Source organism: Pygocentrus nattereri, chromosome 2 (genome assembly GCF_015220715.1).
Source record: "Pygocentrus nattereri isolate fPygNat1 chromosome 2, fPygNat1.pri, whole genome shotgun sequence".
NCBI classification, from domain to species: Eukaryota; Metazoa; Chordata; class Actinopteri; order Characiformes; family Serrasalmidae; genus Pygocentrus; species Pygocentrus nattereri.
Genome location: NC_051212.1, coordinates 47596495 through 47620268, shown reverse-complemented (window position 1 = coordinate 47620268; position 23774 = coordinate 47596495). Strand labels below are relative to the sequence as shown.

The 23774-nt window shown below is 39.8% G+C and overlaps 2 protein-coding genes across 3 annotated transcripts; one reads left to right on the top strand and one right to left on the bottom strand.

The window, feature by feature from the left end:
* Positions 1-4193: 4193 nt before the first annotated feature.
* On the bottom strand, positions 4194-14678 carry blvra (biliverdin reductase A). 2 transcript variants are annotated; one of them, XM_017700261.2, is made up of 7 exons: positions 14579-14678; positions 10154-10277; positions 8056-8175; positions 7444-7541; positions 6686-6793; positions 5167-5335; positions 4194-4935 (listed from the first exon to the last, which is right to left on the bottom strand). In XM_017700261.2, exons 2-7 carry the CDS (start codon positions 10270-10272, stop codon positions 4671-4673), a joined length of 879 nt encoding a protein of 292 aa, XP_017555750.1. In that variant the 5' UTR covers positions 10273-10277; positions 14579-14678; the 3' UTR covers positions 4194-4670. The 2 variants fall into 2 exon arrangements, with proteins under 2 accessions (XP_017555750.1, XP_017555749.1); XM_017700260.1 differs by lacking the exon at positions 14579-14678 and adding an exon at positions 12210-12587.
* LOC108428892 (cytochrome c oxidase assembly factor 1 homolog) lies at positions 13989-23201 on the top strand. The gene is made up of 6 exons (XM_017700263.2): positions 13989-14287; positions 16045-16096; positions 17251-17385; positions 18346-18497; positions 19226-19302; positions 22879-23201. The coding sequence occupies exons 3-6, from the start codon at positions 17292-17294 to the stop codon at positions 22955-22957; spliced, it is 402 nt and encodes a 133-aa protein (XP_017555752.1). The 5' UTR covers positions 13989-14287; positions 16045-16096; positions 17251-17291; the 3' UTR covers positions 22958-23201.
* Positions 23202-23774: the final 573 nt, after the last annotated feature.

Here is a 23774-nt window from a genome sequence, read left to right as displayed (position 1 = left end):
TCTTGGAGTCTGTCAGTGATTTCGACCAGCTTCGTGTCGTCACTGTCGCACCAAAATCTTTTATCTCCACTTTTGTCATTTATTTACTTGCATTTGAAAACTCTATGCTACCATTTGTGTTGTGTTTAAATGTCATTATGAACGGACCAATAGAAATGCTCCAAAAAAATCTTGTTCCCTAAACTTCCATCACAAGTTAAGAATGTTTTGTAAAACTCCCATTTTGGAGAAACAAGGTTTTGTTCCGGCAAAGACGATACGGATGTTTAAGAGAAATGGGTTAAAAGCAGTGTAAAACTGCTATTATGATTTATATGCAAATGACCGTACCAGACAGAACAGAGGTTATTTATTTTATTGTATTATACATGGAGAGTTACAGTTATGACCACATGATGACGGAAGAGGAATTCCACTCATTTTTGAAATATTTCTGCACAATTCAGTGGTTCAGATGTAAACAGTCATTCCGATTGGTCTGCTGTGAAATGCTTTGTAGAAAACTATTGACGCGGATGTCTTTACAGTGGTGTTGATGGGAACCAGGGGGTTGTGATGTCTGTAACACAAACATAGCCATTTTATTACTATCCAAAACCACCAGTGAGCCTAGACGTGTCTTCTGAGATTATATATGTAATATTAATGATGGTAAATCTGATCAGCTTTCTTTGGGGAGATGTGAAGAGATATAGTGTGTTTTCAAGCTAAAAACCCTCCCAAAACTATTGAAAAAGTTTCTCAGGCATGAAGTGGTATAGTAACATGTATATGAGCTTTTAGAGGCATTAAAACCTTTAGACATCTGCTTCCATTCACCACCACTGCAAACAATTCTTTCTTGGCAAGTTTCTCTACAAAGAAGCATTTCATATTAAACCACTCGTAATGAATGAATGAATGGAATTCTTCATCACAAACTGCAAAAATTGAAAAAGAAAAACTTTCCGGTCCACTTTTTTGGATGGTCCCCTATAGATGATCTACAGATACTTAAGTTATTAACAAACCTTGTGGTGATGGTCACTTGGTTTATGGTTTGGAGGTGTGGGTTGCTTTAAGGTTAAAGTTAGGATTAGGGTTAGGGATAGATTTAACAAACTCTCTCACACTGAACTTAAAGTTCACTTGCATTTAATGTATATTTAGTTGAATGTTACTTCAGACTGGGTATTTATAAAGCACCTACAGTGGACCATCCAATGAAAGTGTTACCTCCTCTCCCTTTTATTAGAAATACAGGCATTGAATGTGATGATAGTTCCCTTTTTACATGCTTACAATCTGCAAGTATAAAATGGTCTTTATTTAGGCTCATCAGAAATGTGGGGTCTTCCAGTTATTCAAGTAGCCTAACTAGAGCAAACGCTAATAAGCAGGCATGAGGTTATGTATTAATGAGGCACAAACAGTAGCACTGTAACAGCAAACATCAGATTCATGGTTAGTTTACAGTTCAATTTCTAAAAGACCTAAAAGTTTAATTAAAGAACCTGGACAAAAATTCCTGGTTCAGCTCTTTCCATACATAGAGAACAACACACGCCATCCTAACAGCAAACTAGATACTGTGATGGGTAATGTTCACATTACAAGCCTCATTGTTCAAATCCGATTTTTTGCTCAAACCAGATCTCGTTTAACAGGTTCACACTCGTTTAGGTAAGTGATTCAAATCTGTCATTAATGTGAACAAACCGGCATCCTGAATTGACCCGCATGACTACGAATCTCCTCAGATCCGAAACAGATCTGAGTCACTTTTGGGGAAAAAAACGGGATTTGAGTCACTTTAACCTGCTAATGTGAATGTAGCCATAAAGCGCCAGTGTTGTACAAGTACACATTTTTGCCCTAATGTGACTCAGATCTGATGTTTTCAGGACCGTGTGGACACAAATCTGATCTTTTCAAATCCGACCTGAGCCACTTTCATATGTGGTCCTAGACTGACTACATATCCGATTCGTGGCCATGCGCCCTTAATGTGACGCTCAGATCGGAATTCATGTGCTTTTTTTTCCTCTGAGCTGCGCCATCATTCAGTGTTACTCTGGCAGCAGCGCCAAACAGACGTTAAAACCTGTAAACGATGGAAAAGCAGCTCATCTCACCTTTTTCTCCTTCGTCTCGCTCTAATAATGCAGCTGTGAGCTGATCATCATTAATGATCTTCTCAGCGAAGCTTGTACTGATGATGCAGTGATTCAGTCACGTGACGTGACTGAGTAGGATGAGCTCATGCGGGTCATTTCAGGACGCCGGTTCGACAGATTTGAATCACCTAGACGAGTGTGAACCCTCCTATCAGCGAGATCAGATTTGAACAATGAGGCTTGTAATGTGACCGTAGCTAAAAATTCTAATCGATAATGGCTGACATTTGTATATTTCTACTGAATAATTTTATACTGCAGTAATTTGAGTGAAGCAGCGCTTACCGATTCACAAACATCACCGAAAAAAGGTAAATACTGTAGCACTGGGGCCGGAGCTCCCCGTGACTAGTATGATGGCGCAGTCCAGCAATATAAAGATCGGTTCTGGAAATGTTTCCCACGTTATATATGTGTCCAGATTCACCAGTTCAGCCTGTATTGTTGCAATATAGTTAAAAGGAAGTGTCTCATACTCACTTCCTCACTGGCACAACTGTCTCAAATTTTAGGCTGGCTTTATTGAAACTTGCCTGCAACATCATTTCCATGCAACTTCTAGTTAGCCAAATTAGCAGCTTGCATTTTAATGCATGGTGTCGTTCTCGCTATAAAGTCACCTGTATGGTGTAATTTACATATGTGCAGCATTTTATATCTCATATATTTTGCCAAGCCCATTTGACATTTTCAACTCAACGCAACTCAAGTGCGGTTTAGTTTCATGTGATTTTTACGCAAGAAGGTTTCACTGTGTGAAGCCAGGCTTACCCTCCTGATGGGAGAGTCCGATTTTTGGTGATGCAGCAACCAAAAAGTTGCCAACAATCAGCAATTATTTTGCTGATATCAATAAAACTGTGGGTTGTTGGTGTCAGACTACCCTGTTGGCCAACCGATATATTGGTCAAGCGCTAATTTCTTTAGTCATAGAACTGCATTTTAAACACGTCTAGTCTGGGAACTGCCTGTTCAGAATATCTGCCGGCCAGCACTGCTTTCACAGCAATTTTCTCTTCCCTTTATGATGGTGAAACTAGAGATATGATGCCATTCACACAGTTCACACAAAAACTGATTCTATGCTACACAGGTGAGGAATCAACAGTTACCCTGAATTTAGAACTGATCTGGTTATTCAAGTAAAAACAAATTCAAGCACACAGTTCACTCGCACTAACAGAGTGAACTAACAGAGTGAACTACAGGAGTGGTGCAGTGGTGTAAATGTAGTTCTGCCATGTCTGATGTCTTCTTTAGGTCTGCACTGGAGCCACAAGGCTAAGGTAGCTAACAAGCAATGGAAGCTTAAGTACAATAAGGGTGGTCGATATGGCAAAAACACAATATCATCATATTTGAAGACATTTGTATGTTTCAATATTTAGTTTCTTTGGAGTTTGATATGTGTGAAAAAAATGTATTTAATGTTTCACATACTGCACTGAACTAAATGTTATTCAAATTGTAATGAAACATGCAGTTAGCTAGTACTATTTTTATATTTCTACTGTATATACAGTGCTGTGCGAACGTTTTAGGCACCTAAGCACATTTTTAAACAGTTTCCCTCAGCAGTGAGTTTATCATAATATACATTAGAATAAAGTCATATTCATAATTCAAATCAACATAAAAACAATAAAAAGGAACAAGAATTTCTTGGGTCCATATTTTTCCTTCCCAGCCGCCACAGAGACTCGTTAGTATCATCAATGACATCATGAGCTCAATTTACTGAAGCACTGATTGGTCAAACCAGGAGCTGCTTTTTAACTACATATAATACTGGGCTTCCTCGAGGAGAGGCTTGAAAATAGTTAAACAAACATACTAACATCCAGAAAATCACTATTAATTGTTTTTTATATTGTATATATAAAATTATTAATATTCCATAAATATTGTTTATTCTCTTTTTTATTGTTGTTTATTTTCTATTTTCTCAGCAAATAAACACAAACTACACAGATTTTGAAAATCTGCCTTGCGTTCCTAAGACTTTCTCACAGTACTGTATATCAATGATATCCTAAGCCATGCATATTGCGTCATAATTTATCACGTTAACAATAAATATATTTTATATTACCCACCCATAATGTACACCACCAATTAGCCTTGTGCTAACCACATGCCTAAATCATTACACACTCACCACAAACCCTGTCAGGTTGCTTAGTAATCTCAAATAGACTTGCTTCTGTGGTTTCTGCACAGTATGGCGTACAACAAAAGTGCCTCGCGTAAATAAAACAGCATTAGCTTGAAGCCTGAATTTCGTCTCTACTTCTGTCTAGTTTCACAAGTACCAGTTTCTTCTGACACCTAATGCCTCAGCTGATAAACTACGTTTGGGCTGAGGGGAAAGTTGTGTCAGATGATCTAAAATAAAATCCCAAAGGAACTAAAAATGCCACCGCAAACCTGACAAAGAAGTATGTGTATAGAATCTCCTTGGCTGGTGCAGCTAATTCTGAACAGCTGGAGACGGCGTGTTGTGGAGTGAATGTTTTAGGCTGCTGTGCTTTGGCAGAACTGCTGGATGTTCTCTGCGAGCTGCAGGCAGTGGAGGATTCGGCTCTGCTCTGCCTGCAACTCCTCGGTGGGCACCTCGCCCTGCAGCTTGCGGCCGAACAGCACCAGGTCCTGCATGAAGAGGCCAACGGGCTCCCTCTGACCGGCCGGCAGCTCTGTCAGGGTGCAGGAGTCGAAGCGCAGGTGGATGTGTTTGGCTCGGCCCATGCCTACACCCCGCTCTTCGACCCAGGTGAGAGGTCTGTGGTTGGAGGAGGGGGTGTAAGAATCAGACTCATCCTGATAAAGTTGCTCTTCCCTCAAGCCTGATTGAAGCCATTAAATACTGAGTAGGGCTGACTAAGATGTATGGGATGAGTGTTACTGTATTATTATGAATATAACAGCATAAAGCACAAAATAAAGTTGAGCGTTCTGTGGCGCTCGCTGCAGTCGCTAGACTTTCATTCGTGCTCTGTCAGCTCCAACTTACTTCTGATCCTTAGTTAAGAAGTGGGCAGTCAACTTCATATACTTTCTCTCCTCGTCCTCCACCAGCGTTGCCTCCTTAACAGTGAGTTCGCCGAAAAGGTCGACCAGCCAGGTTAGACGAGCGATGCCGCTAAAGGAGGGGAACCCAAAGTCAGGCTTCAGGGAGCCGCCTGCAGGAACATGGTAGAACAGAGACATTAGCTTCTGGGTTCTCCGTGGATATGGATTTAAAATGTATGGCATTCTGATGACAGAGCACCACTAGTCTCAACACAAATTTTCAAAGAACACATGCAAAGAAAAAAAACGCTTATATTATTAAATATAATATAAATGCTTATATTATAACGCTTATATTATTAAATATATTTATATTCAATTTTTGGTGGAGTTTGGTTGATAAATGATAGATGGTGAACTACATGAAATGCTTTTTTTTAATCCAAGTCCATTATTTTCCCTAAAAATTCTGTGATAAATACATATAAAAAATTTTCAACAATACCTTTTATGTGAAAGATATGTCAGTATATCCATATAAAATTTGATGTAGTTTATTTTTGCCTCTAAAATGTCAGGTGGTGCAACCGTACAGCCATATGTTGATTAGGTATCAAAAAGTTTAGTAATGAATTCATGCCAAACTATTTTATTTTAAAAATGTATCTAAATTATGTACCATATTGCAAAATAAGGCAACTTTAAAAGTGCTCAATTCACTAAAAAACTTTTGTTCACAAATTCTTATGTCCTCAAATGTCAGGCAGCACGACCAAAAACAAAGGACTTTTATTTTGATATGCTTTTACAAAAAGGGGCCAGCCTATAGCATCATAAAGAAGACCCAAAGTGAGCTTCATAATGCAACAGCAAGGTCAGCAGCCCTTTCACAAATTGTAGAAAAAATGTTTTTGACTCAGTAGAACGGTTCAGTTTACCATGTCAGGTGGCATGACCTCAGGAAAAACCAACCCTAACCCTAATTAAAGGTTCTGATAACACACTAACTATATTTAAAATCTAAAATGCACATGATGCAGTGCTTAGGTCTCAAATGGGAATGTAACATTATACTGAAGAACATATGACACAGGTATATAATTTACTTACTTCCCCGGAACCTTTACTGAGTTCTTATAGTCATAATCCTTCACTTTTACATGAGCATTTCCCAACCTGGCTTTATCCCTTACATTGTTTTTGTTACTGTGCCTTTAATATGTAAATGAACTCTACTCTGATTGTGTTGTTCCTCATTAAAAACAGGCTACAGGTGAAGAGGTGAATATATGTAACATGTATTCAGTTGTGTGAAATTACAGAAACCACAACCTCAGAGTTTCCATATATGGACTGTATGGAAGGTATAATGAGCAGTAGATTTTCAAATTTTAACAGTGTTTACAACAGTGCTTACATCCATATGCTACATGTAAACTGTTTAAAAAACAAAACAAAAAACAAAACAACAACAAGGATCTATGGGCACTTTAACTCAGGACTTAGACAGAACTGTGAACCTGTGAAATGCAGGCTTCCCTCTTCCAGCTTTTTCCCAGCTATGTCCTTCTTCAGCTGCTTGTAGTCAGGAGTGAAGAGCTCAATATGTTCCTCGTGCAGAACTAAGCCTAAAAAATGCACAACGGGATATAATGATATATTTCACTCAGCCATTAGCATATCTCACTGAGTGACCAGCATATTCCACTCAGCCACTGGGATATTCCATGCAGTGACTGGCATATTCCACTCAGCCACTGGGATATTTCATGCAGTGACTGGCATATTCCACGCAGCCACTGGGATATTACTTAGTTACGGCCATATTCCACTCAGCCACTGGGATATTCCATGCAGTGATTGGCATATTCCACTCAGTCACTGGCATATTTCATGCAGTGACCGGCATATTCCACTCAGTTACTGGCATATTTCACTCCTCCACTGGCATTTCTTACTTAGCCAGGTAACTTCATTTGAGCTTCAACATAAACTTCATTCTGTCCAATAGCAGTACAGTTAAAGGACACTGCTACTGGACAATCCTCACTTTAGTCTTAGGTTATTCAGCTCAGGTCTAGGACAGGGAACCGCTGTACTAGTTTAACACTGGGGTTAAACTTGGCTGTGTGGTAGGTTTCCAGAAGGCAAGGCCAGGCAATATTTCTCCTGAGAAATGAGAACCACAAGAGAAGACAGATCGCTCACTTCAGCACCAGTACATCCTAAACATTAACCTCCAATAGCTAACTGTAGTGTCAGTTTCAGGTCAGCTCACCTTTCTGCTGGGCCAGATCCCACAGATCAGCTGCAGAGCTGTAGCTGAGGGCCATCGGGTACTCCACACACACATGCTTCCCCGCATTCAGAAACTGCCTGAGTGGAAAAGAACGTAATAAACAGTGTAATAAATTAAGTAGCAGTGAGTTGAATGGGCGGGCATTGTTACAGGGCTGGGGGAGTCAGTATCAGGATAATGTGACTCAATATTATCATCACAGCATGAAACCACATGGTAAACACATCAGTTGGGTTATACGTTTCCAACAGATTTATTTCTTTACCCTCTTCATTGTCCTGCATACGTTTCTGAGCTGATATTGATAATGGTTTTGGTTAGTTAACCACAAATCAGGCATTTTTTTCAGGTTAAACGTTTATCAAAGTTTGATCGTGCAGATACACCAAAGATTGAACAGATGAATATCCAAAACGGTCTGAGTTCTGAATGCGCTCATTTTATGCTGAAGTCTTAAAAAATGAGTTGCATAGAAATAATTAGGAGCCACTGTCATTTATCTGGTTAGACAACTGGGGCTAGAAGAAAAAAACAATCCACTACAATTCAGGCAAGTCAATATACACTGTAACCCTGAATGGTGGCTCTTACCTGATGTGCTCTTCATGGCTGGAGTTTTCTGTGCACACGAAGGCCACCTGAATGTCATTCCTGCTCAGTGCCTCCTCGATGGAGATCTGTTGGACTCCGTGCTGCTCCGGTAGCGTCCTCCTACACAAAACATATCAATCAATAAATCTCTGGTCTGACAGGTATGGTGAAGAACTCTATATCTGAACCATAGGCACTGATGCAACCCCGTACCATCAGAGATGTAACAACCTCGATGGTCCCCCTCCTCTCAAGTCCGCAGGACACGGCAAATGTGGTTTCCAAACAGAATTTCAAATCTTGATTCATCTGACCGCAGAACAGTTTTCCATTTTGCCTAGGTTTTTGCATTTGGCCCAGAGAAGACGGAAGCGTTTCTGGATCGTGTTCACACTATTCTTTTTTTACTGACCGTCTGCTTTGTCCCTCGCACACAGGGATTTCTCCAGATTCTCTCAATCTTTTGATGATATTACATACTGTAGATGGTGGGACATCCAAGGTCTTCACAATTTTAGGTTGAGGAATATTTTTCTGAAATTGTCCCACAATTTTAGACGTGTTTTTTCACAGATTGGTGAACCGCTACCCATCTTTGCTCTTTTTATGCCCAGTAATGTGAGTCAGGCTTTTTTAATAGGTTTTGCACTTTCTGTCAGTGCTATGGATTACTGGTTGTCCAGCAAAGGTACAAATGAACAGACAGAGCAGTAAACGTTTACCTAACGTACATATTTTCTGAACTTTATCTGAAATTTTCTTTCATCTCAGTTTAGGTTAAGTCTGCTTAAGTCCTTTGTGTTGTGTAAAACATCAAAAATTCAAATACATTTTTAAAATTCTTAATGAACGCACTACTGAACATGCTCCAAAAATGACTTTGAATAAAACTTTCAGCTTGAATAAAACTTTTTTTAATGGGTTTTGCACTTTCTACCTGATCCTATGAATTTACCCTGAACCTAACATACATATTTTCTGAACTGGGCTATAAAGTGACAGAGTTTCTGCTCTGTCTTTCATCACAAAGTTTTGGGAGTCGGCCTTGAAGAAGCAGCAGAAACGTTCCCTGCAGAAAATGAACAGCAGGCCGAAATGAGTAGAGCGAGCAATGGATGTGACTTCTATGAATATTCTTTTCTATTCTAAGACTTTCTGTCCTTTGTATTGTTTAAAAAGCTGATGCTATGGATTATCATCTAGCCTGTTTGTCCAGTTAAGGCATGTTTTCCTAAAGTACATATTCTTCTGAACTGGGCTCATGAGCACTTATCTTTCTGCTCTTCGGCTTATCATCTCACAGTTTAGGAGTCGGCCCTGAAGACGCAACGGAAACCACAGAATGTTATCGAAGGTTTCAAAAATGAGGAGTCAGAGCAACGAATGGGACTCTTCTTTTCTGCTCCAAGTCTATTTTAACCTGCTTCAATGAGCATAAACCTCCAACAGGATGAAACTTCCCACACTCTTATTTGCATTTGATGGTGTTTCTTAATGACTTTATTGCTTTCGGCAAACTGGTTCTTTATATAACTAACATCTAAATGAAATGGTCTAATGGATTTACCCTTTAAACCGCAGGCATTTGATTTAGTTATTAATCTTAAGACCTTTTCATTAACTACTGCGACTTCCCTGAAACCTATATGCAAGTTATTATAAGTACTATAATGTGTGGTGAACTGGTTATTAAAATAGCACCTTAATGGATTAACCCTTTAAGTCTAGGCTTATTACACTGTTAAATATTTTATATTATCATGTGATGTTAATATGCATTATACGTTATACCCTACACTAGACGTATTATTCTGTAACTACTCGGAAACTACTCTGCAAGTTATACAGTTCTAGTTACAAATCCTTTTGGATTTAAGGGAGTATTAGACCTGTGAAGTTTTGCTTCACGCCGTTACAATCACATGCGAAGGTTTGGGCCTCCAAACGTCAAACGGCACATTTTTGTTGATTTTCTAAGTAATGATAACACCCACATATATATATACACACACACTATATATTAAATTTATAGTGGAATTCCCCTTTAATCCACATCTGTGGATTACAGGAGCATTCTGTCCTACTCAGAGGAACTAACCTGGACACAAATCCCTTCACGGTCAACTTTTCTGCAGCGCTGGAGGACAGAGGAGCGAGCAGGTCTCGTATCCTCACAGACCCGGCGATGCCCACACCTACCACCACTGACCCCAACATGTCACCTGGGGAAAAGAGCACAAGGTCAGGGGGTAAAGGCGTGCTTTAGTTAAGCTTATGCAAGCCTCCATGAAGCCTGCATGAAAAGTGCACAGCTGCGGACGAGTGCTGAACGACAACTCTTGGAGCCAGCGGTAAACAACCCACTCTGAACATTATTATTTGTTGGGAAATGACCCAATACATATAATTCAGAATAATTCCTAAAAATGCACTAAACACAATGATTTACTCAGAAGAGCTATTCACACACTAGCACAATATAGACAGTTAAATCTATAGACCAAACTATTAAAGACTGGAAAACAAAGTACAAAATGTGACTTATTTAGCAAAACATACAAACAATTTTAATACAACATACAATTTATGGCCTATTTGACTTTATTATTATGTAACTTTTTATGATAAACTCAACAAACAAACAGAAAGAGTGCACTAAACACTAAAATTAGCACAAGAATGCCATATTTAATCGGCCTCCTGTTTAGGACACTTAGAAAACCAAACTTTTGAACGTGGCTGTATGTATCGCAATATTTCGAATTTAAAAGGATATCATTCATTTTGATTATAACAGTAGGATTCTGAATTTTTTCTAAAAACTCACTGCAGATGTAAAAAGTATAAACATAAGTGGATTTTTCTTTTTAGATTTTTTTAAGATGTTCGTAAAAAGACTCGGACAGTCTCACTACGGGCCAAAAAACCAAGAAATGCTTATGAAACATTAGCTTTTCTAATTAGTTTTAACATTACAAAACTAACGGTACCGAATCGTGACCACCAGACGTCCACCCCTAATAGGGGCCTTAAGGAGAACGTGCTATTTATGGTTCTATATGGAAATTTTTTCATGTTCCTGTACACTTGGATCTATAAGTGTTCATGATGACAGCGTTCTTAGCATCAAGCAGTGGTTCTTCAGGTTGATGGAAAATGCCTGGTTCATGGTTCTACACGGAAACGAGTTCTATATAGAACCAAAAAGGGTTCTTCTATTGTAACAAGCTTGACCTCGTAACAACAGAAGAACCCTTTTTGGTGGTAATTACATATATGCCATTTTCAAAAAGATTCTATGAAGAACCATCTCCAGCACATTCTCCATCAAGCCGAAGAACCTTTTAATCATGCAAAGGGTTCTTAAGAGTGTTCATGGTTCTGTACAGAACTATACACTTTACTAAAGGATATTTAAAGAGTGATCATTTTGAAGACTGTATAGCACCAAAAAGGCTTCTGCTATTGTTATGACGTCAATTTGTAAAGACAGAAGGACCCTGTGTAGAACCCTACACAACACATTCTCCATCACTCTGAAGAACCATTTCACCATGCCAAGAGCAATTTAAGCCTGAAATGGAACTCATTGTTCTAAACAGAACCACTGACTTTACTAAAGAACCCTGGAAGATCCCTCAAGTATCTCAACCATGTTAAGTATGTTCCACTCACTGAGTTTACTATAGACTCTTGTTCATTGTAGAGACTCGTGTCTTTACAGTGGTGGTGATAGGAACCAGATATCACATATCTACAACACAAATATAGCCATTTTACTTACCATCCAAAAGCTCCAAATAATCTATATGTGTCTTGTGGGTGTATATATGTAATGCTGATGATGTTAAAACAGTCCTAAACCTGAAAAAGTAAAGTTTTCTTTGGGGACTATTTTTTGCCTCACACAGGCCTGCATGTATCCCTCCGCTGAGAATAGACTGAAATACATGGATTCAAGTGTATTTCACCACAAAGCAATGGAGCTGCGTTTATCTAACAGTTTAGTGTAGCGAGGCGTACCGCTCCTCTGACAGTCTGAGGCTACAGAGGCTGCTTAGCTCCAAAAACACAACAAAAACACGGGCATATGAGGAAATAATACACCACAATATCACAGACAGAGCCTGCGTGGTCTGTATGGTGTGACTTACCACGGAGAGTCTCTCTACGGTCCTCTTGAGAGCGGCTCGCTCTCCGGTCTGCAGTGATATAACACAACTTTCATCACTCGCACCGTAGAAGGGGCTTGAGCGCACAGGGTTGCCAGATTGCTCGGTTAACTCCCCGTTGGGCTGCTTTCGCCCGAGTATACGCGTCTTCAGCCCGGAGAACCAGTGGGCGTGACGAATGGGCGGAGACAGTGTCAATCATTCCTTGCATCGGCCAATCACAAGTGTGAATGACCTGGCTCTTATTTTATGCATCAGCCAATGGTTTGAAGGAAGGGGCAAAAAGGCGTCACACACTGTTCAGGCACGCGGGAGGGGAGGATAGTTTGAAGTTGCCTTAAATACCACCTAAATCCTCGTTTATTGTTAATTATAACTATTGGCTCACTTGTACACCTAGGGACGTGTGTGTGTGTGTGTGTGTGTGTGTGTGTATATATATAACTCTCTTCTGTGTTTTTGTGCTTATGATCATTTTAAGCATCTGGTCTGCAGATTTTCCTCTTCTCACACCATCTGACTACATTACACGGTAACGTCTGGCTGCTTCTGACTTCATCACTTCATCACCCCCCCTGTTGAAAAAAGCCATAGAACCCATTAAAAGGTTCCTGTCGGTTCCTGGTGGTTTTCAGTCGCTAATGGTGCTCTGGGTTGATATCACAGTGTAAAGGATTCAGATCATGTAATCAGGTGTGTTCTGGGTCTGATTCCATATACAGCTGTTTCCTGATGGTCTCTAACGGCAGCCATCAAGCCAATTCCCGTTGGGATGGATAAACCACCAGGTTTTGTTCCTAACGGTTCCGATCGTCTTCCGCACGGCTTTCGTGAGTTTCAGCAGTAGTGTGTTTGTTTTTCCTGCCCCGCTGGTGACATCGAGTAGAAAAAAAAAGAAAAAAAGCGTGGTCACGACTTAATAAGGCGTGGGAAAGACATAATTAAGTCGTGGCCACGCATCTCGTTCCCACGCCTTGCTAAGTTGTGGCCACGCATTAGGATCTTGTTCCCACGCGTTACTAAGGCGTGGCCGCGCATTATTTTTTATTTCTGCAGGATGTGCTTTTATGCCATATTTTGGACTTCTTATATGCTTAATTGGGCGGTATAAAATGCGACTGCCTTCACCAAAATCTTTAATAATAAATAGTAATATGAAAACATTTCATTTCAGCTTATACCACGTTTACGATATTGTAGCATTTTTTTCTGAAAAAAAAACCAAACATAGTACCATAGTTTTTACTATTCCTTAATAAACGTAAATAGTAAATCTTTATCGCTTTTTTTGGTCATTAAAAGTCCATATTTTTAGTTATAACAACCACTTCTGTGCGTTTGTCCGTTGCTGGACGTTTATTATCTGAAACAGCTACGTTTTCTTTATGAAAAGATAACGCTTTGTTGTAAGTTGGCTTCTTTTACGGACTTTCGGTCCACCTTAAATGGAGGGCGTACGTCTTAAATAATTTGAAATGGTGCGGAAGCGAATGCAGCCGCCGTCCCGTTTTTAAGGTGGAACAGAAAGGTTTTTAGTTTGGTTAACAACAAAAACAAATCGCGTAACTTGGACCTACTTTTCCAGTTTGTCCGCGTTTGGACGTACTTATTATCTGAAACAGTAACCGTGCTTGGTTTTTTGGCTTTTAAAAAAGAAGAAGCTTCTTTTCTGGCTTCTTATTCGAAACTTCGGTCCACCTTAAAACGGTGCAGCAGCGAAGGTAGCCGCCGTACCATTTAAGGTGGAACGGAACGATGCGAAGAGCCTCGTGTTCAGAGTAAAGCTGGCGGTTGCCAGGAAACCGATATGACAGCACCAGCTGTGGCGTTGCAAATTTGCCTTCTTAACAGATTCCTGCTCGCTTCTTTAGCATTTATTATTTTCCTCACAGCGACTTGTTGCAGTTATATCGACATTCCGTTGCTTTAATGTGGGATTTAATCTGATTTTGAGCTCGTAACCGGCGCGTAAACGGTTAAAGAAGGTTCTCCGGTCCAAAACAAATATGGCTGTTCTCGTGCGGTGCGGTGCGGTATGAAGTCTTCAGCTGGAAGTCACGGTCAGTGGAGTCGGGTTTCTTCCTCAGAACACTTTAAAGCGGGTTTGCTTTGGTTCTTTGGAAGTATTTCCACGACGTGTCGCTTCGTTTTGGGTAACGTTATGCGTATGAGTGAATGCCATTTGCCCGCTTGTTAGTGATGTGGGCTACAACTGGCCAGGCTTACTGACATTCTCGGGAAGTAAAGCTACTTTTTCTCGATTTAAATCGACCAAATGGCTAGGCTAGGTTATCTGTCCGTCACTAGCCGTGCTCATAGAGCTCTACCGTTGATCAGAGTCCAGTACAAACCTTAAACCGCTGGTCCAGGTCTCCTCAGAAGACCTCGGCTGCGTCCCAATTCGTCCTTGTGCGCACTTGCGTGCTCGCGGACTCGAGCTGTGACACGGGAAGATGGTTTAAGATGGGGGCTGCTGAAGTTGTGCTGTGAAGACATTTTTAGCTATATAGGGGTGGGAAAAGCTCAGTTAAGCTTCTCTGGGGAACCACGCCAAGATTCACTAAAATCTGCAAAATTCCTGTATGAGACACAATCACCTGCCTTGGCATTAGGATTACAAAGAGTTCACAAGAAACTGGTAACGTAAATTTAAATATGATGACCGAGGCCATCAAAAAGACATTTACCTCATGGCTAACAAACTGTCTCGGCCTCCGTGGAGGAGTTTTATTAACAAGAGGGCTTTTCTCGTGCCTCGTACATTTTCTCCTCTATATGTGTCCCACAGACATTATGGAGCCCTCTTGATAGATTGTTACTTCATTTCATTTAGAAGAACAAGCACAAAATTAAGAAGTTATTAGAAATCAAATAAAGGACGGTGGATTGAATGTACTGGACTTTACATTCATTTGGGGGCAGTCGTGAGCTGGAGGTTGGGGCACCAGCCTTGCAACCAGAAGGTTGCCGGTTCGATCCCCTGAGGTGTCCTTGAGCAAGACACCTAACCCCCACCTGCTCCCTGGCCGCTGTGGATAGGTTTCCACCCAGAAACTTTAAGCAGCGTATGTGTGACGTGACCACTGACGACAAGCTGAAGTATCAGCCTTTTTAAATTTGATTTATTTGCGAATTTACACCAAACTGATTGAGCCATATAGAGCTACAATGAGACGAGAGAAATTTTCATACAAAATTGATGCAAATGAGCTGGGCAGCGACCAGTCAGATTGTTGATTTGTGGGATTGTGTCTACCACTGAGATTCAGTGGTGGTACAAGGATGTACAGTTGTTGATAAAACGTTATTATTATATGTTAGATTATTCCTTAAAATTGAAAACAATATTTGGCTGCTTTGGGGCTCACGACTAGCGTATAACTCGGCATTACCCGCTTTGAAATTCAACCTGTGCGTTTCCGCTCTTTTCAGCTCACTGTACCAAAAATATGATGTCCGCTTAAAGCCGGATTAGGTGATCTTGTAGAAACCAATAAGTGTCAACAAGTTTCTGAAAAAATTCTAACCAAAAAAAACCCCACCCCCTTCTTTCAACCCTCCTTCTAAGTCTAGTACTCGAATATTTTTATTTTTTAAATTTTATTTATTTATATTTTGGCATAATTGCCAGTTGCCCTTTACATTGTATCAAAATTTCACGATGAATGTACCAAGAAAAGTACTTCAGAATTTCTTGGAATAAATTATTTCTCTATTAACTCCTGTAAAGTAGCTTTTTTGATTGATGTATGCACGTACATATAAAATACATATAAAAAGTCCACTCATTTGACGCACGTATTCATGTGATTTGCAGAATCCCTCCTGAGGTGGCGGTGAGATGGAGTGATTCCTTTGAAGAAGTGCAGGTGAAGTAACTCACATTTCTGTCCGGCTCAATTGAGATCAAATGTGCAATAGCTCTTTATATTCAACAAATATACACTACATGGCCAAAAGTATGTGGACACCTCCTAATTACTGAGTTTAAGTGTTTCAGCCACTATTACTGCTTAATAAGTGTATAAAAAGTGCATAGCCATTCAGTTTCCATAGACAAACACAGGTAGTAGAATAGGTCATACTGAAGAGCTCAGTGACTTTGCCACAAGTCAGTTCTTGAAACTTCTGTCCTGCTACATCTGCCCCAGTCAACTGTAAGTGGTATTGTTGTGAAACAGAAGCATCTAGGAGCAACAGCTCAGGGACAAAGCTGTAGAACATGCAAATACACAGAGCGGGGTGGCCAAGTGCTGCATCAGTGTTGTCATACTGCATCACTCACTACAGAGTTACAAGAGCTGTGTGTAGGGAGCGTCATGAAATATGTATTCATGGCTGAGCAGTTGCATGCAAGCCTAAGATCACTATGCACAGTGCAAAGTGTGAGCTGGAGTGGTGTGAAGCACACCATCGTTGTACTCTGGAGCGATTAATAACGTTTCACTATCTGGCAGTCTGAAGAATGAATTTGGGTTTGGCAGTAGCCAGGAGAACAGAATGCACAGTGCCAACAGTATTGTTTGGTTGAGGAAGGATAATGCGCTGGGGCTGTTTTTCAGGGTTTGGGCCCCTTAGTTCCAGTTAAGGCTACAGCATACAAAGACATTTTAGACAATTATATGCTTCCAACTTTCTGGCAACAGTTTGGTAAAGATCCTTTCCTGTTCCAGCATGACTGAGCCCCTGTGCACAAAGCGAGCTCCATAAAGCCATGGTTTGGTGTGGAGGAACTCCAGTGGCCCGGACAGAGCCCTGACCTCAGCCCCACTGAACACCTTTGGGATGAATTGGAATGTTGGTTGTGAGCCAGATCCTCTCGTCCAACATCATTGCCTGACCTCACAAATGCTCTTCTGGATTAATGGGCAAAAATTCCTGCAGACACACTACAAAAAAAAAGCCGCAAATGGGATGCCCAACAAGCTTGTATAGGGGTGATGGTCAGTTGTCCACAAACTTTTGGCCAGATAGTGTACATTTCTCCTGTTCTCTTACTCACACTGTAATGCTGCTCCTTCAGTTTTCCTGTGTGTGGTTCAGAGCTTGAGAGCTTCTTTCAGGATGGGCCGCTCCACCAGCCTTCTGCAACAGATGACCATATTTGTCACCGTGGTAACCGGTGGAGGCTGCGGCATGATGTACTACCTCATGCAGAGTGAGTGGTCTGGAAAGACCATTATGTATGTTTTTAATGTCAGTGCTTCTTAAATTCTCCACATCTATCGATCGTGACATGACTTTTAATTTATTATTAGTAGTAGTTGAACATGGTTTATTTTAAACATTGAGAACATTTATATAGCTGCTTTCATTTTAGTTACAAAAACTTAAAGTGCTTTACACACAAATATAAGTAAAAAACTGGAGAGGTAAAATACGCTGGTCTAAATAAAATAACAGCATAATTACAAGCAATAGGAGAAAATATAACACAGTATTTCTAGGCAGACAGTTGTATGCAAAAGTTTGGGTGTCCTAGTCAAATTCCATGTATGCACTATTATTGTTTATTTTCTGAATTTAACATATTGGAAAAAACATAAAATGTGACATGTGGAAAAGGTTTAGCATATTATATATATTCTTTTTTCTTTTCTAATATGTTTCAGTATGTTTATATGCCAAGAAAACAGTCAACAAAATCATTTGACTGGAAGTGTTCAAACACCTTAACAAATGTAGTCTTAATCTGGATTTAAAAACACGTGTCACTTGCACTCATAATATCCTCTGGGAAGATGTTCTTATGTGGGGAAAACAACCTTCCACCAACAGAGTTGCCTGCCTCAGCTGAGCAAAGTGGCCTACAGCATTTCAATACATCAGTTAGTTTTAAATAGTGCTTAAATATCATACTTAAATAACACTTAAATAGAGGTTTAAAAGCATACGCAAGACTTTGTTAAGGTGTTTGAACACTTCCAGTCAAATGATTTTGTTGACTGTTTTCTTGGCATATAAACATATTGAAACATATTAGAAAAGAAAAAAGAATATATATATATATATATATATATATATATATATATATATAATAAACAAAACTTAATGGAGAGCGATTGTAAACTGAACTCTAATTTTTTGTTGTCTAAAATGCACCCCCCATCCCCCCCAGAAAACTTTGCTAAATCGGAGTTCCATCGTTTGGCTGTTGAGCAGCTGAATAGAAACTCCACAGCCATGGCAAGCCTGGGGGCTCCACCACTGAAGATCCATAATATCCACTTGACTGATCGACACAACCGTGTGGACCATGCCAACGCTCAGGTTAGGCTTTTTTTGATAACGACGTTAAAGAATACTTTTATGATGCTGAGAATATTACTTAACAGTAATGATTAGGAAAGCATTGATACTAGTACTGGTATAAGCTGCTATAGCACAGTTTCTCAGCATGTTTGCTCAGTACTCGGATGCACAGCATGTTTTTAAATGAAAGCTTTATTGGTAGTTGTCTGTGGACAAGCTGCCTGTAGGGGCTGTGTTTCACAGACTATAAATCATAGGCTTTGTCCGTACACAATAGTCTATTCAAACAGTGTGAGCTACCAATATAACTAACAATATTTCTAAAATGATACAGCGTATGTTTGTCTTTAGAGGACATTCAGATACAGCTGAGCCAATCAAAAGACCCCAAGAAGATGTGAAACCCAAAATTTCACTGTGCTACACGGGCCTGTTGTTGAAAGACAGAGATGAGGATCAAAAGTATGAAACGTACAGAAGAATTTTTCTGAGATGAAACAAAACCTGCTCTTCTCTCAGGGCTCAGGGCTGGCTCTAGTATTTTGGGGGACCTAGGTGGGATGTTTTTTTGGGGGGCCCATCTGCCTAGGCACTCCCCCAGGCTTACACCATATAAATGGTTCAAAATTAAAAGAGAGAATAAATTTTCCTCTAAGGCCTCAATTTGAATTAAGTTATCATGCTTGGGCTCTTGTTCATTTAACTGAAAAGCTGATTGGCTTTCTTTTACTGTCCTTGATTTTTAGCTGAAAATTCCAGTGACTGGATCCAAGACAGGGGGCTATCTGTACACAGCCTCCACCAGAGACACCCTCATGAACAGGTGTGTTGCTTCTTCACCTTCCAAATTTCTTAATACTTCACATCATTTAGATACAAACCCCTAAATTCAGTGCTTGAATATACTTGCAAAGACAAAGTTAAAAGTTGAAACTTTTAAACTATTGGTCAGTAATCAAATGGACCATGCGGTTAATGTAACTAACAAGTAATTAAATCTTATGTTCCATCGGTTACCATTGGGTAAACCATGCAGTAGTGGTAAAAAATGTGATGCTTGAATTTTGCCAGTCACTTTAATTGGTAACAATGTCATACATGTGTCAGAAAGCATATAAGCAAGTCTGAAGAGATTACTGAAGAACATGGTGGGGTATATGCTTCCATTGCTTTTACATACATTAGCCTTCAGACACCAAGCATGTCTCTGGGTAAGTGGGAAATTGTGTACATTTGACTTTTTGCTGAACTTTTACTTCAAACATGATTATCACCTGTTGTCTTATATACATATACTAATGGTTAAAGGTAACAGTTTAGAACTATTTGAAAAGACCTGGAAAGTTATAAACACCAGCACATTAACTCAGTTCTTGTCAAACATGCAAATCCAAACCTCACACTGTTCAACAAGAATGTTCGGTTTCTTCCATAACAGCAGAACTTCTTCCATAACAGCAGAACCATAAATACTCAAAGGTGAAGTGTTAAGTGTTCGTATCAATGTTGTGTCTTTTCATAGCTTTGCATTTGTGCTTTATTCACAGTGAAAAGGATCTTGGAGAGTTACTCTTGGTCAGAGGATAATCAGTATCATTCTCAAAGACCAAAAAGAAATGCATGAATCCAGTTTACCTTCATTTAACAGAGCAGGGTATAATATTTATTGACATCTAGTGGTGAGTTTGCAGATTGCAACCAACTGAATACACCTTCCTTTCAATGCATGGAGTAGAACCTACGGTGGCTGTCATATTTTTGTTTCTTTGCTGACAAGGTTTCTTTTTCTTGTGCAAAATGGCACATATGATCTTCCATTTGTCAAAATGTGGGTTCTCAGACTGTCTAGCACTGGCAGCAACCACTGATTCTTCTTCTTTCTACGTCCTACAACCAGTGCTATAGCACTATCAAATTCAAGCTGCTACTTCAACGTATAAACTCAAGGAATGCTCTCCAGACCCAGTGTTTGGTTTGTCAATGGTTCCATGTTGGCTGGCTGGTTGGCTGGCTGGCTACTCCCAACTTTGGCTGGCTGTTAACTCGGACACCACAGCAGCGTTGATGCTTCTGTTGGAAGAGCACCGTCTTCCTTGAGTGTTCTCTCACTACAATACCCAGCATGCTCTGTGCAGACATTTCATAGAATAAACAAAGAAATCCAATAATGTGGAGGTTGATTAATATAGGCAGGATATTTGGCTTCCTGGCAGTAACGGCTCTTTCTGTGTTAGTCAGCTAGTGGAAAAAACCAGGTAGGCCTCAACTATCCACTCCAAAGTGATTTAGTTTTTAACAAGTTACTTCCAACTTCACGATACATCATAAGAAGGGGGTTTCCTAGTCTGTAAAGTGGAAATTTCCACTCTGGGCACTATTGGACACTATTTTGCTTTGGCTGGAGTGTCCTTGTGCATACAGTTGTCTGATTTAGACTAAAGAACAAACAAGAACAAGATGCTTAAAGCATCATAAATGATTAAAAAGCATTATTAATGTCTGCTACTTCACTCAATAATACTAACATTGCTAACAGTGACTGAAAGCTAATAGGAGCAGTTACCATGAGGAAATGTTTTGTCTGTTAGCAGGCCCTTATTTTGTCTGACACTGTGACGTCTGTTTATGGTGCTCTATCGCTGACCCTGATCAGTGCTGTAGCAACCCACATGTAGAGTGTGGGCTTATTTTACAGCATTCCTTTCATCTCAAAAGGAACCACGCAGCAGCACTTGTTTGAAAACTTTGGTCTAATCTCCCATGGAATCATTTGGTTGTGGGGTTCGCTAGAAAACAGGACACGGCTCTGAGCTGTGGGTGCCATTCATGAAGAAGTCGCGTGTTTGGAAAGTTGCGCGCTTTCTCAGGAATCCTGTATCAGAGAAACAAACCAGCAGGCTGGCGCTTCCGGTGCTCGCTTGAATTTTTACCTCAATCAGGGAGCGCTTCAGGAAGTGGGGGGTGTGGCCGAAATCCCAGTGATGGAATCCAAGATACATCATACATGAACAAGATAATTAAGTAGTAAGGTGTATGGATGAGATAATTAAGCCTCGACCGCCAATAGTAAGGTGTATGAACGAGATAAATATTAAGGTGTATGAATGAGATAATTAACTAGTAAGTTGTATGAACGACATAATTAAGCCTCAGCCATAAAAAGTAAGGTGTGAACAAGATAATGAAGTCAAGGCCATAAATAGTAAGGTTGTATGAACCTGATAATAATAAATAGCCATATGTTGTGGCTATGACTTAATAAATTGTGGGAATGAGACCACAACTTAGTAAGACATGAAAAGGAGATAATTAACTCATGACCACAACTTAATACAATGGGAGAACAATATAACAAAGTCCTCATAATGAAGTTGTGGCTATGACTTAGTATGGTGTGGGAACTAGATAATTAAGTCTTGGTCACACTTCGTAAGATATAATTAAGTTGTAGCCACAACTTAGTAAGGCATGGAAATGAGATAATTAAACAATGGCCACAATTTGGGGAAATTCAGGAATGAGATAATGAAGTTGTAATAGTTAAGTAATGGCCACAAGAAGATTAAGTCCTTGTCACAACTTATTAAGTCATGGGAAGGGGATAATTAGGTTGTAGCCACAACTTAGTAAGGCATGGAAATTAGATAATTAAGTCATGGGCACAGTTTGACGACATGCGGAAATGAGATAATGAAGTTGTGATAAGTAAGTCATGTCCATGACTTAGTGAAGCATGGGAATGATATAATCAAATCTTGTCCACAACTCGCTAAAGTGTGAAAACAAGATAAGGAAGTTGTGATAATTAAGTCATGTCCGTTGCTTAGTAAGGTGTGAGAGAAAGGCATTCTCAGGACTTACTAAATCGTGGCAACAGCTATACTATCTTGTTTTCACACCTTACCCAGGTAGCTTTGAAACTCCAACAGAAATACTTCGATTTCCATTCATGCGAACTTAAAATTCCCTGGTCATGGTCATGTGTTAGGATCTGTTCCCACACCTTAGTTAGCTGAACTTTTTTTATGAAGGAATTTTCCACATCAAGAAGAAACTGGGGAATTTAATGGCATTTTAGAAGGGAATTTTAAGTTCGCATGAATGGAAATCAAAGTATTTCCATCGGAGTTTCAAAGCTACCTGAACGCTTTCTCGCCGTGGTGGGAACAAGAGGTTAAACGTGGTTATTTACAGGTGTATGGTGATGCAAACAAATCTCAGAAGATGTTTTAGAGGTGGGGCAAAAGTCATTACACTAAGAAGGGATTTTACAGGAGAATTTTTGCAATATGAACGGTGCACCATGATAAATTGCTCAATGTGATCAGGAACATGAACTAACAATGTAAAAAAGCTTTCGGATTGACTTTACTTCCTCTTCCTGGAACTTTCTCTGCAGATGGTGTCTCCAGCGAGTGGCTCTGCAGCTCAGGACTGGCGAGATCATTGACATTTTCCCTGAAACCGAATCTGAATAGTTTTATGAAGATGAAGACCTTGGGTCTTGTGAGAACTACATGAGCACACACTGAATCGGTGCCTATTTTAATGACTACTGCTGACTTTTTAAAAGGGTCACAGAGTTCATCTGTGCCACATAGTGAAAAGGTGCTTTTGCTCGGAAGTGAAAGAAAAAGCAAACGTGTTTCAAAGACAGTAACTGCTCTTATGTTTTGATGTCTATTCCAATAAAAGCATCAAGTAACCCTTTGAAAATCTTCAGTGGACTCAAGATAGTAATGAAATGCATGATGTTTGTCAAAGGAGTTCTGATGGGTCGTAAAACAGATTTCGTCTTTCAAAATGTTTGCATTTGCCAAACCAGCACTAATCTAGACAGTTACAGTTACATCTAAACAGTAAAGTTACAGTTTTATAGACACAAAGTTTTGTTCCAACAGCTGCGATTTGTTCCCTGGACACACGTCGATTTACAGTGTCGGATTGTTTGCGTAAGTGGCATTCCAGTGTGGATCCGTTCAGACACTTTTAGCTAATGAAGATGTACAAAAATCAAATGTAAACTGGATTTTCAGCTTCATAGGTGAGCAAGCAAGTCAACATTAATTAAAGTGTTTTAATCGTGGCATTTTATTTTTTGATAACGAGCCATTTTAACTCGCAGTCACCACATTCATCCCCTCGGGGAAGGGGTCCAAAGCACAACACATGTTACAGAATGTTCTTCCACATGTTGCATGCAATTACACATTTCCACCAGAGAGGTCTCCAAATCCCCAAAAGATACATAGTGCAGCTTTATTTGGTTATATAAAAGTAACTTTTTGACAACTA

Bases quoted from the DNA above. Each gene is read 5' to 3' on its own strand.
- LOC108428892 (XM_017700263.2), top strand. From the start codon at position 17,292: ATGGGCCGCTCCACCAGCCTTCTGCAACAGATGACCATATTTGTCACC. The intron at 18,498-19,225 runs GTTAGGCTTTTT...CTTGATTTTTAG, and splicing joins TGGACCATGCCAACGCTCAG to CTGAAAATTCCAGTGACTGG. The intron at 19,303-22,878 runs GTGTGTTGCTTC...CTTTCTCTGCAG, and splicing joins AGAGACACCCTCATGAACAG to ATGGTGTCTCCAGCGAGTGG.
- blvra (XM_017700261.2), bottom strand. From the start codon at position 10,272: ATGTTGGGGTCAGTGGTGGTAGGTGTGGGCATCGCCGGGTCTGTGAGG. The intron at 6,794-7,443 runs GTGAGCTGACCT...TGCATTTTTTAG, and splicing joins GGATCTGGCCCAGCAGAAAG to GCTTAGTTCTGCACGAGGAA. The intron at 4,936-5,166 runs GTAAGTTGGAGC...CTCCAACCACAG, and splicing joins TTCTTAACTAAGGATCAGAA to ACCTCTCACCTGGGTCGAAG.